This window comes from Mauremys mutica, chromosome 17, assembly GCF_020497125.1.
Source record: "Mauremys mutica isolate MM-2020 ecotype Southern chromosome 17, ASM2049712v1, whole genome shotgun sequence".
Lineage (NCBI taxonomy): Eukaryota > Metazoa > Chordata > Testudines > Geoemydidae > Mauremys > Mauremys mutica.
The window spans coordinates 8,819,258-8,831,038 of NC_059088.1; the positions used below are offsets into that span (position 1 = coordinate 8,819,258).

The 11,781-nt window shown below is 58.5% G+C and overlaps 1 protein-coding gene across 2 annotated transcripts; it reads left to right on the top strand.

The window, feature by feature from the left end:
• The first annotated feature begins 850 nt into the window (after window positions 1-850).
• On the top strand, window positions 851-11,292 carry LOC123352045 (persulfide dioxygenase ETHE1, mitochondrial-like). 2 transcript variants are annotated; one of them, XM_044991743.1, is made up of 7 exons: window positions 851-1,370; window positions 8,354-8,498; window positions 8,689-8,837; window positions 9,322-9,451; window positions 10,025-10,114; window positions 10,293-10,409; window positions 10,608-11,291. In XM_044991743.1, exons 3-7 carry the CDS (start codon window positions 8,742-8,744, stop codon window positions 10,658-10,660), a joined length of 486 nt encoding a protein of 161 aa, XP_044847678.1. In that variant the 5' UTR covers window positions 851-1,370; window positions 8,354-8,498; window positions 8,689-8,741; the 3' UTR covers window positions 10,661-11,291. The 2 variants fall into 2 exon arrangements, with proteins under 2 accessions (XP_044847678.1, XP_044847677.1); XM_044991742.1 differs by lacking the exon at window positions 851-1,370 and adding an exon at window positions 7,119-7,272 and having other exon boundaries at window positions 10,608-11,292.
• Window positions 11,293-11,781: the final 489 nt, after the last annotated feature.

Consider the following 11,781-nt stretch of genomic DNA (forward strand, 5'->3'; position numbering starts at 1 on the left):
CAAATTAGTTAAATTTCACCTACAACATTTTTAAAATTAAAATCTGGGTAACGTTATTTTTGTTACTTAACTTTTTTTTTGTAACCTGCTACAGAAATTTCCCAGCTCACAATTTATCTTTGTTGTTTTTGTTGTTTCTTTTCCGTCACATTCTTTCATCCGATTGATTTTACTGAGCAACTGTCGCTTTGTACCCAACGCATTGTCACCTGGTTATAATAATTGGTAACTGATCATTGATAATCTATCATCCAAGATCTGTTGAGAATATATAGCAATAATTAATGGTTAATGTATAATTAGGCTTGACAATTGGAGTTTTATAATTTTTGACATCTCAATTTTTTATTTAAAGCATTTTACAATTTTCTGCTGATTTGAATGGTCGCTGCTGCGGGAGGTTACGGGGCCGTCACGCACCAGGGCGGCTCGGACAATAATTATTTGATTTCAAAAAAACGCTTTCTGCCCGTTAAAACACACCTGGCCGACGTGGACAAAGCAAATACCCTGAACTCCAGCGCCGCTCTGATCCCCAGCAGCGCTGGTCTCACGTCGCCCGTCTGGACATTTCGATGCTCGTCGACAGAAAGATTTTTCCATCGGTTTGCATGGGTGAAATTGACTTGTATCGATGTTTACTGATCAAAACTGACCCCTTCCCAGGGTAGGGGTAACGTGTCACCGTTCGTTAAACGTGCAGTCTGGGCTTTACAACAATATTAATAATTAACACAACCAATCAGTCATTTATCATGTCTCTGGCAAAGTCTTGCAGCCAGGCTGGCGCCAGCCCCCGCAGCAGGAAAATGGGGAACTCAGCAGGGATCGTAGCAGCAGAGCAGGAAAGGGGCAGAGTACGTAAGGGAAAGTGAGGCGTGAGCTGCGGGAGGAGGCTGGTTCGCACAGAGACAAGTCGGAACTAGGAGTCGGTGATCGGGCCTGCAGCGTGTGCAGCTCCCAGTGCTGGGGACGGAGGACGCGACGGGCAGATCGTGCAGAGAATGGGAATAAACCCATTCAACTGGGGAAGCGAGGCCGAACCGTGCTCGGAACGAGCGACTTAGGGGAAGGGTGAAGCTGGCACCAATCCTAGAACCGCGGAGGGGATCCAGCTTGGACGGTTTGGCCAGGGGGGAAGAAGATCGGACGAACAACCTGGAAACGGGAGGTTCACGTTAGACGTGGCTGGTAGAAGCCGGCTTGGAGAGACCCAACACTAGCTGGGGTTGGGTGAACAGCAACGTCTCTGAGGAACTGCTCCTAGACAGAGGGGAATGGAGACCAGCCAGCCCTGGGGAGACGGGCCTAAGGCGAGGAGAATCGAGCGTTTCTCATCCGTAATGGAAAGTGTGGTGGTTTAGTACAGTGTGAGTACAGCGTGAGTACACCGTCGCTAAGTTACAATGCACTGTCGGGAATTACTAAGGATTAAGCCTGATTTAGTCACGGAATCGGTGACTTCCAGCCACCTCCATGACTTCAGCCTGCCGTGGTCGGAAGCTGCGGGGTCCCCCGGGGACAGGGAGCTGTGGGACCTCCACCGCCTCTGGCAGCCCCTGCAGCTCCTGGCTGCAGCGGGGAAACCCCTGAGCTGCCAGCGGCAGGAATCCCCCACAGCCCCGGTGCCACTGCCCCGCGTCAGGCGGTGTGAGGCCCCACCGAGCCCCATTTCGTCTGGGATATTGTTAGTGAAAGTCAGGGCCGGGTCACGGGCAAAAACGAAAATTCACAAAAGCCGTGACCCGGCCCTGACTTTTACTAACAATATCCGTGACAAAGGCTTTGCCTTACTAATAACGTATCGTTTAGAACAAAGTATTTTAATATATAATGTACAGTCCCTAATTTATAATACTTAATAAATAATGACTAATTTCTCATTTATAATATAAAGTGTTATAAACGATAAATAGTAGTTATTGAGAGATGATTATTTGTTAATTATAAAAAATGTCTATTGTTTAACATATATAATATACAGATTCTAATTTATAATAAATAATTACTACTAATGTATTTATAATATAAATTATTCAATCTCTCATTTAAAATAACTGTTATTATCTCATTTATAAGTATTACCATATTGTTGGTTAACATAATATTATAAATTATGGGCCGGGATTTACACAGGGGAAAGGCCCTGGTGTGAATGAGATGGGGAACGTCCACAGAGCTACGGCCAGTTCCCGCCCACTGGGGCTCTGGCCCCATTGACACCCTGCCCAATGTACAACTGACCCTTGTGTTACACTCGGCCATCGTCCCTCTGGGACCAGTCCCCAGCCCTCTATACCTCCAGCCATCCCCCCGTACCTCAGCCCCTGTGCTCACCTGTCCCCTGTCCCCTCTGCTCACCTGTCCCCATCTCCCGCTCACCTGTCCCCTGTCCCCTCCACTCACCTGTCCCCATCTCCTGCTCACCTGTCCCCCCCCGTCCCTGGCCTGCCCCAGACGCTGGTCTCTGCCCTTCTCCAGCTGGTCCCTGGGCCTCGCCTCAGACCCCCCCCTGGCCCGGTGTGATGGGTGCAGCACAGGCAGCTGCAGGGTGCGGGGCAGTATCAGGGCGGTGCATGGGGCCACAGTCAGTAAGGGGGACCCGGCTAGAGACCCCCCCAGGTGCCTGGGGGAGCTCCCAGCCCCACAGAACTCCCATAGATCCAGCCCCACGTACTGACCCCATATACCAGGGGCCCTGATCTTGGCCGGGGTCTGGGCAGCGCCCAGCGTGGTGGGAGCCTTGATCTCATTCCCTGTCTTGATCAGCACCTTTAGGTGCTATCGTAAAACACTTAATAGCTGCCCCTCCCAATTCAGGACCCCTCCTTTGCTCTCCAACAGCCCGGCCTGGCCGATGGAATATTTGCTGCTTCCCTCTGGAGACCTGGTACCTGAATTTTCTCTCTCCCAGAGAGGCCGGAAAAGAAAACTCAGGCAGACGGCAGAAGAGGGAGAGAAACCAGCCCACTGCCCCGAGATGGGAGGTATTAGATGGGCAGCTTTCTCCTCGGGGATCCCAATCTAAAGGGCGCAGGACTGGCAGGCCAAGAGCCCTGGCTGGTTTGGGATGTGCAGTGGGGAGAAGGGAAAATCCCGTATCTGAGGCTTTCAGGGCAGAGCTGGTGCCAGCAGTGGGATAAGATGAGGGGTGTTGATTAGCCCAGCCCTGTAACAAAGCGCTAACGAGCCTTTTGCATTTAATTTCCCCAGGGTTTTCTATTTGTCAGCCAGGGCGTGCAGGCTCCCAGCGCCACAACGTGGCTGAGCCCTGTTTCATAAGAGGGGAGGGTCACACTTACACGAGGCCCGTGTGCCCCCTAGGACTCCTGGGTTCTATTTCCAGCAGCAGAAGGGGAGGGTGGCCTGTGAGTAGTTACCAAGGAGTCAGGACATCTGGGTTCCATTCCTGCCTCTGGGACTTGATTCCCTGCCCCCCGCTGGCTCTAACCACTAGACCCTACTCCCCTCCCGGTGCCAGGGAGAGAACCCAGGAGTCCTGGCTCCCAGCCCCTCCCATCTCTCTAGTTCCCAATGCCCTCCTGGTGCCAGGAAGAGAACCCAGGTGTCCTGGCTCCCAGCCCCCACTCCTGTCCCAGTGCCAGGGAGAGAACCCAGGTGTCCTGGCTCCCAGCCCCTCCCACCCCCCAGGGAACAGGGGGCGGAGGCAGCAGAATCCACCAAGAAGGGAGGGGGAGGAGGGAGGAGCCGTCGCTGGACGCGGCCGAATCAACCTAGCCGCTGGGAGGGGCCAGGAGCAGGGAGCGAGCGCTGGGCTGTACCAAGTGCCCGCACGGGGGCGCGCCAGGACTCCCCTTCTCTCACCAGCTCGGGCTGATATCTATGGCGAAGTGTGAGGGACAAAATTTATCGCGCAAACGCGCTGTGGCTGTTCTTTCTGTGCGTCCTTCCCCCCACCCCCCTGCAGCTCTCAGCAGCAGGCTGTTCCAGGCTGGGTCTCCTCTCCCAAGCACACGGGGTCTCTGGGTTGTTTATTGTAGGGTATGTAGGCACCCTGGTTTGTTTACTGTAGGGTCTCTCATGTGCACTGGGACTACAGACACTAATGTATTGTTGGCTCTCTCGAGTTCTGGGGCTACGCACACGCGTTTGTTTATTGTAGGGTCTCTCTGGAGATCTTGGACTGCATAGCCTACAGTTATTGCTGTCGGCTTGCTTATGAGCTCTGCATGCCTGTGCGTGCTGTTCATTACAGGGTCTGCCCTGAGTCCTGGCACTATACACGCTGGCTTATTATTGTAGGGTCTCCTTGAGCTCAGTGGCTTTGGTTCTACATTTTATTTTCATTTCTGTAGAAAAAAAATCATTGATGGAGCAGATAAATACAGAAAACATCCTGTGGCAAGGGGAGAAGAGAAGAGTTAACTCCCTGCACCCCTGCTCAAACCCATTTGATCCTGCTCCCCTCCCAGAGCCAGGGAGAGAACCCAGGAGTCCTGCCCCCCGCTCTAACGCATTAGAGCTACCCAGCCACTCAACAAACCACTCAGCTGCTGCTTGAAAAGCAAAAAACCGCAGGATTGGAGACAGGGGAGCAATTAGGTGAAATCCTAGAGATCAGGCTGACTCTGGAGGAGGCGCCTGGCTGGCCAGTGACCAGGGCTTCCTTAGTGAGATGGGGGGACTCCATTGGGGGGAGGGCGTCCCTGAGAGGGCAGGGGGGTGATAATTCTGCCTGCGGCGACTATCACCGCCCAAAACGGCCGAAAGGAGGGCAGAGATCAGCGCTGCTGTAACTACACCGCGAGGGCAAAGGAGGGGGATTGGGAGCCAGGACACCTGGGTTCCCCTTGGGTCTGGGAGGGGAGTGAGTCTAGTAGTTAGAGCAGGGGGCTGGGAGCCAGGACTTTTTGGCTCAGTTCCTGTCCCTCCCCCTCTCCATCATGGCACCAGTTGCGGTTGGTAAATCTCTCCCTCCCAGATACAATCACCCCTGACAGCACAGCAGGATTTATCATCTCTTCGCACCCAGCAGCTCCTGCACCCAGCCCTGCACCCAGCCCTGTTATTGTCACGGCACGTTCCCAGCCTGCTCCCGGGGGCACAAAATCATCCCCCCCACACACACACCGAGCCTGCACAGGCCGGGTAACCATGGCGCAGCCAGGATCATGTAATGCCCCCCGGGACTGGCCCCCAGGAACCCACAGGCAATGGGACTGCACAGAATAATTGAATCTCAGGGTGGGAAGGGACCTCAGGAGGGATCTAGTCCAATCCCCTGCTCAGAGCAGGACCAACCCCAACTAAATCATCCCAGCCAGGGCTTTGTCAAGCCTGACCTTAAAAACCTCTAAGGAAGGAGATTCCACCACCTCCCTAGGTAACCCATTCCAGTGCTTCACCACCCTCCTAGGGAAATGGTGTTTCCTAATGTCCAACCTAAACCTCCCCCACTGCAACTTGAGACCATTGCTGCTTGTTCTGTCATCTGCCACCACTGAGAACAGTCTAGATCCAGCCTCTTTGGAACCCCCTTTCAGGTAGTTGAAAGCAGCTATCAAATCCCCCCTCATTCTTCTCTTCTGCAGACTAAACAATCCCAGTTCCCTCAGCCTCTCCTCATAAGTCATGTGCTCCAGTATAGCTCATCTCTAGAGAACCCAGGAGTCCTGGCTCCCAGCCCTGCCACACCCCTTTAACTACTGGAGCTCACACCTGGTACTTTGACCGGGGGCGGGCTGGGAGTCCTGACTTGTGCCCTGGGAACGAAGTCCATATGGCAGAGACTATAATCAGTGACGTCACTTCTTCCCACCCACTCCTTCTTTAACCCCTTGTATCCACATCCCGGGCTCTGAGCTGCTCCCTGGGTTTCTAACCCTCTCCCAGCTGGGCTGCCCGGCGGGGCCGCCTGTCCCAAGGAAAGGGCTGGCAGGTGAATGGTTAATCTCAGCCGCTTCTTTAACAAAGGGCAGAGACCAGCCGGACAAGAATCTTCAAGGAGCGTCAAAGTCCCCTGGTCCTTGTGGACTGCGCCCGCCCTGCTCTAACCACTAGATCTCACTCCCCTCCCAGAGCCAGGGAGAGAACCCAGGAGTCCTGGCTCCCAGCCCTCCCCCGCTCTAACCCACCAGCCCCCACTCCCCTCCCAGAGCCAGGGAGAGAACCCAGGTGTCCTGGCTCCAACACCCCCTCCCCCCACCCTCTTTCCAGTAGGCGATGCGGCCTCCCCGCTAGCTGGTATTTGTAGGGTTAATAAGATGAACAAGAAATGAAAGTACCAGCCCAGGAGCTGTCCTGCAGAATGGACCAATCAGGATAAAATGTGTTTGGGGGCTTGCGACCTTCATTTGCATATTTAAAGGGGACTTGATCTGTAGCAGTGGGCCCAGTGTTAGATCCTCTTCCATGTGTTTGCTGATGTCCTTGGAAGACCCTACAATAACAAACCAGTGCAACTAACAGGTTGCAGGGGGTAACTCTTTACTGTGTGGGAGTGTGCGCTTCCAAAGAGGCTGGGCTGTGAGTGCTTGTGTCTTGTTCGCAGTGCACCTGGGCTATGCCAGCGTGCCTGTAAGCCCAGAGTGGCTGTGTGTGTGTGTAAGTGTAACCCTGTGTGCATTGTGAGACAGAGAGGGGGACTCCGGGTATGTGTGTAGCCCAGTGTGTGTTGAATTGTATCTGTCTCTGTGTGTGTGCATGTGCCAGGTCTGCTGTGTCTATAATTGTATTCCAGGGAATGTGTGTGTCTGTGAGAGGATGTGTGTGTGTATCTGGAACCCTGTGTGTAATTATATCGCTGTGTGTACATGTGTGGCACTCCATATCCCTATGCACGTGTCTCTCTGTGTGGGTGTTACCCTTCCCTAGTGTGTGTATCTGTTTGTGTTACCCTTCTATAGTGTGTGTGTGTATCTGTGTTAATCTTCCCTAGTGTGTATTTGTGTATCTGTTTGTGTTACCCTTCCCTAGTGTGTGTGTTGTGTCTGTGTGGGTGTTACCCTTCCCTACTATGTCAGAGGCATCTCCATGTCCCCAGACCCAGGCCCCCCCCCCATGTGCAGCTGGCCCTTTAAGGGCTCCAGGCTCCCTGTCCCCGCCCCCTCCTGCCCTCCCCAACCCCTGGCATTTAAAGGGCCCGTCCCCGCAGCGGGCACCAGCGCAGCGCCCGCGGCCCCGGCAATGTGGCTGTCCCGGACCTGCCCTGCGGCGGCCGCTGCCCGGCGGGCGCTGGCCCCGGCCCCGGCCCCGGCCCTCAGACCCTACTGCACCCGCCGCGCCCAGCGCCAGGGGCTGCTCTTCCGGCAGGTGAGCCCGGCCGGGCCTGGGGCTGCGAGCCAGGACGCCTGGGTTCTCTCCCCGCGCTCCTGGGGGAGCGGGACCTGGTGGTTAGAGCAGGGGAGCCCGGACTCCTGGGTCCTATCCCGGCTCTGGGAGGGGAGTGGGGTCTGGTGGTTAGAGCGGGGGAGCTGGGAGCCCGGACTCCTGGGTCCTATCCCGGCTCTGGGAGGGGAGTGGGGTCTGGTGGTTAGAGCGGGGGAGCTGGGAGCCCGGACTCCTGGGTCCTATCCCGGGACTGGGAGGGGAGTGGGGTCTGGTGGTTAGAGCAGGGGAGCCGGGACTCCTGGGTCCTGTCCCGGCTCTGGGAGGGGAGTGGGGGCTGGTGGTTAGAGCAGGGGGCTGGGAGCCCGGACTCCTGGGTCCTGTCCCGGCTCTGGGAGGGGAGTGGGGGCTGGTGGTTAGAGCGGGGGAGCTGGGAGCCCGGACTCCTGGGTCCTGTCCCGGCTCTGGGAGGGGAGTGGGGGCTGGTGGTTAGAGCGGGGGAGCTGGGAGCCCGGACTCCTGGGTCCTGTCCCGGCTCTGGGAGGGGAGTGGGGGCTGGTGGTTAGAGCGGGGGAGCTGGGAGCCTGGACTCCTGGGTCCTATCCTGGCTCTGGGAGGGGAGTGGGGGCTGGTGGTTAGAGCGGGGGAGCTGGGAGCCAGGACTCCAGGGTTCTCTCCCCACAAGGATGTGCTCTGGCAGTCAGGAAAGCCCCGCCCACCTTATTGCTGATCTGATCTGATCCGCGCTGCTGTAACTTCCCCGCCCTGCCTGCACGACTCCTGGCTTCCTGTCCCGCTCCCAGGGCAGCGGATCGGCTGGTTTCCCCTCCCTCTCCTGGGCAAAGGGCCAGGCAGGCGGCGGGCCAGTCACCTGGCGGCCTTGGCATCGAGCCCTCGAACAGCAGCCCCTGGCAGGGAGCCTGGAGCTGGGAATGACGGAGGGGCAGGAGGGAGAGCACCAGAACCATGGGTAGAACCCAGGAGTCCTGGCTCTGTCCCCCCTGCCAGCGCTCTAACCACTAGACCCCACTCCCCTGGCGGCGCTAACTGCACCTCCCCTCCACAGCTCTTTGAGCCCGTGAGCTGCACCTACACCTACCTGCTGGCGGACCTGAAGACCAAGGAGGCGGTTCTGATCGACCCGGTTCTGGAGACGGCCAAGCGGGACGCGGAGCTGGTGCGGGAGCTGGGCCTCAGCTTACTGTATGCAGGTGAGAGCAGCTCCCCGGGGGGCCGGATGGGGACTGTCTCATTGCGGAAGGGAATGGGGTCAGGGCCTGTCCCCTTCAGGGGGTGCTGGCTCAGATCCAGCCCCAGGGCAGGGACCGGCTGGCTCGGCGGGGTGGTGGAGGGGGATGGGTCGGGTTCCCGTCTGTAAATCCCTGGTTCTGCCCCGCGCAGCCAACACCCACTGCCACGCCGACCACATCACGGGCACCGGGCTGCTGAAGAAGATGCTGCCAGGCTGCCGCAGCGTCATCTCCCAGGACAGCGGGGCCTTGGCCGACATCCTCATCCGCGAGGGCCACGGCCTGGAATTCGGGGCCTTCGTAAGTCACCTGGGCACTGGGGCTGGGAGCCCGGACTCCTGGGTTCTCTCCCCGGCTCTGGGAGGGGAGTGGGGTCTAGTGGTTAGAACGGGGGGGGAGGGGGCTGGGAGCCAGGACTCCTGGGTTCTCTCCCTGGCGCTGGGAAGGCGAGGGGGGGGGGTCTAGTGATTAGAGCATGTGTGTGGGGGGAGAGAGGGATTGAGAGCTCAGACTCCTGGGTTCTCTCCCCAGCGCTGGGAGGGGAGTGGGGTCTAGTGGTTAGAACAGGGGGGCTGGGAGCCAGGACTCCTGGGTTCTTTCTCTGGCTCTGGGAGGGGAGTGAGGTCTAGTGGGTTAGAGCGAGGTGGGCCTGGGAGCCCAGATTCCTGGGTTCTCTCCCCGGTGCTGGGAGGGGAGTGGGGTCTAGTGGTTAGAACGGAGGGGCTGGGAGCCAGGACTCCTGGGTCCCATGGAGGGTCATGTCGCTGGCTCCCCCCGTCTGCAGGCCCTGGAAGCCCGCTCCACCCCCGGACACACGGACGGCTGCCTGACCTACGTGCTCAGTGACAGGACCATGGCCTTCACCGGGGACGCCCTGCTGATCCGGGGCTGCGGCCGCACGGACTTCCAGCAGGGTGAGGGCGAGCTGGGGGGGGGAGGGGTTTCTGGGAGAGGTAGTGAATGGTTACCGTGGGGACAGGAGGGTGCATCTCTTGGATATGATGGTGGCTGCCATGGTGACGGTGACAACCGCTGGGCATGACCTGGAAATGCCATGGTGAGGGGTGTGGGAGGGGGCGTTATCTCTAGGACATTATTGGTAGTTGCCGTGGGGATGGTGGGAGCATCTCTGGGTTCACCTCCTAGTCGCCATAGCCCTGGGGAACATGGCTGCTGGTTGCCAAGGTGATGGCAGTGGGTGCTGGGGCGATGATGGCGGTGCCATGCCAGGGAGCTTTGGCCAGGCAGTGCTGGGGGTGGTGGGGGTGCCCTGCCAGGGGGTTTGACCAGAGGGCGTTGGGGGTGCTGTGCCAGGGGCTTCAGAGAGGGGGCACTGGGGGGATGGGCAGAGTACTCTGCTGGGGGGTATGGCACGATGCAGCTGGGGTTCCCATGGGGCACTGGGGGGATGTTGGGGTGCCATGCCAGGGGATTGGCTGTGTCCCCCACCCCATGGTAACCAGGCCCCACTTCTCTCCGCCCCCCAGGCTCCCCGGAGACCCTGTACCGCTCCGTGCACGAGAAAATCTTCACGCTCCCCGGAGACTGTCTGATCTACCCTGCCCACGACTACACGGGTGAGTCCGAGCACGGCACTAGGGGGCGCTGTGCTGCGGGGGGCGGGGCTCAGTAGGGGCAGGCAGGGCTGGCCCCAATGCCCCAGCCCGGCACTAGGGGGCGCTGTGCTCCAGGGAGCCAGGTGGGGGCTCCCCCTGCTGGTGCAGTATCTCACCCGCCCCCTGGCGCCCCCTGCAGGCCAGACGGTGTCCACGGTGGAGGAAGAGAGGACCCTGAACCCCCGACTGACCCAGAGCTGCGAGGCCTTTGTCCAGCTGATGAACAGTTTGAACCTTCCTGAACCCGAACAAATGGGTGAGACTGGGAGCCAGGACACCTGGGTTCTCTCCCGGGGGTGGGAGGGGAGTGGAGGTCTAGTGGTTAGAGCAGAGGGGGGCCGGGTTCTATCCCAGCTGAGGGCCACTGTGGGGTGTGGACGAGGCCACGGCCAGGGCCCCTATCACTGTCTAACATGTCTCTGTCTTTTGTTTTTTTTTTCCCCATCCTCTGCAGATTTTGCCGTCCCAGCAAACCTCAAGTGTGGGATACAGGATGCAGCAACTTAGCCCCGCCCTCTTTCTCCAGTGCCACGCCCTTTGTGTTAAGCCCCACCCACCTCATCATAGGCTGCACCCTCTCATTGACCCTTATGATGATGGAAGGTCCTTTGGCCTGGGGCTGGCTGTCCCTGCCTCTCACTCGGGTCCCCGCCCTTAAGCAAAATCTGGGGGCTCCCTCTTTGGGGTCCTGAGTAGGGGGGCACATTCCTTAAGTGGGGAGAGGGTTAGTGATCTTCAACCATGGAAGCTTCCCTTCCCCCGCTGCAACGTCCCCAGCAATTCCTCTAACACCCCCAGTTGGGCATTAGGGAGTTTGCACCTTCCTCTGCATTTTCTGTGGGGTGGGGGGGTCCCCCTAGCCTCCACGGGGGAGCAAAGCCCCTCCATTCCCTGAGCCTGGTGTGCAGACAGCGGGGAACCCCGGCAGCCGGTGTTGGGGTCTGCAAGAGGCCCCAGGCCCCCATAGTCTCTATTTGAATGACAGGGTGCCCGGGCGGCCCCTGCTCGGTTCTGTGAGGCCCTGCTTCCCACCCACGCTGCAGGGCTCCCTCCACTAGCTGGACTGTCTCTGTCTCTGCTCCGTGGGGTGTCGGCGCCTCCAGGCCGAGAGCTGGGAGAGGGGGGGGGCCCCTGTCTGTGACTGTGGCTCAGTCTTGAGGGGGAGAGGGGGGGTTGGAAATGAACCGCTGCTGAGAGAATAAAGTTGTGTTGGACGCACTGGACTTGCGTTTGCTTCACAAGGCAGGAGGCCGGGTGAGATGGGCCCATAGGGCCACCGTGTTACTGCAGTTCCCCACCAGAGGGCGCTGCTCCCTCACTTTTCCCAGCCTGGTCCCTGGATTTGCCCCCCCCCCATATACCCCAGGGGCCCCAGCCCCCCTCGCCTCCCACCCCAGGAACAGCAGCAGGAGCCTGCATGTGGTCTTGGCAAGAGGGAAGGAGAAGCGGCTTCCATCCCTTTCCCCCGCTCCTGAGAGCTGAACTCGCCCCCTGCCCTTCCTCTCGTCATGACGGTTTTTTCCTTTTCCCTTCCTTCCTTTCCAGGGAGGGGTAAGCCCTGGCCACAGCCCCCACATCTTAAAAAAGGGAACCCCCACCCCTTGGTCTGTTCCCACCCACCCTGAGCC

Coding starts and splice junctions, on each gene's coding strand:
- LOC123352045 (XM_044991742.1), top strand. CDS start 7,147: ATGTGGCTGTCCCGGACCTGCCCTGCGGCGGCCGCTGCCCGGCGGGCG. Junction 7,273..8,353: donor AGGGGCTGCTCTTCCGGCAG/GTGAGCCCGGCC, acceptor TCCCCTCCACAG/CTCTTTGAGCCCGTGAGCTG. Junction 10,115..10,292: donor CCCTGCCCACGACTACACGG/GTGAGTCCGAGC, acceptor CGCCCCCTGCAG/GCCAGACGGTGTCCACGGTG.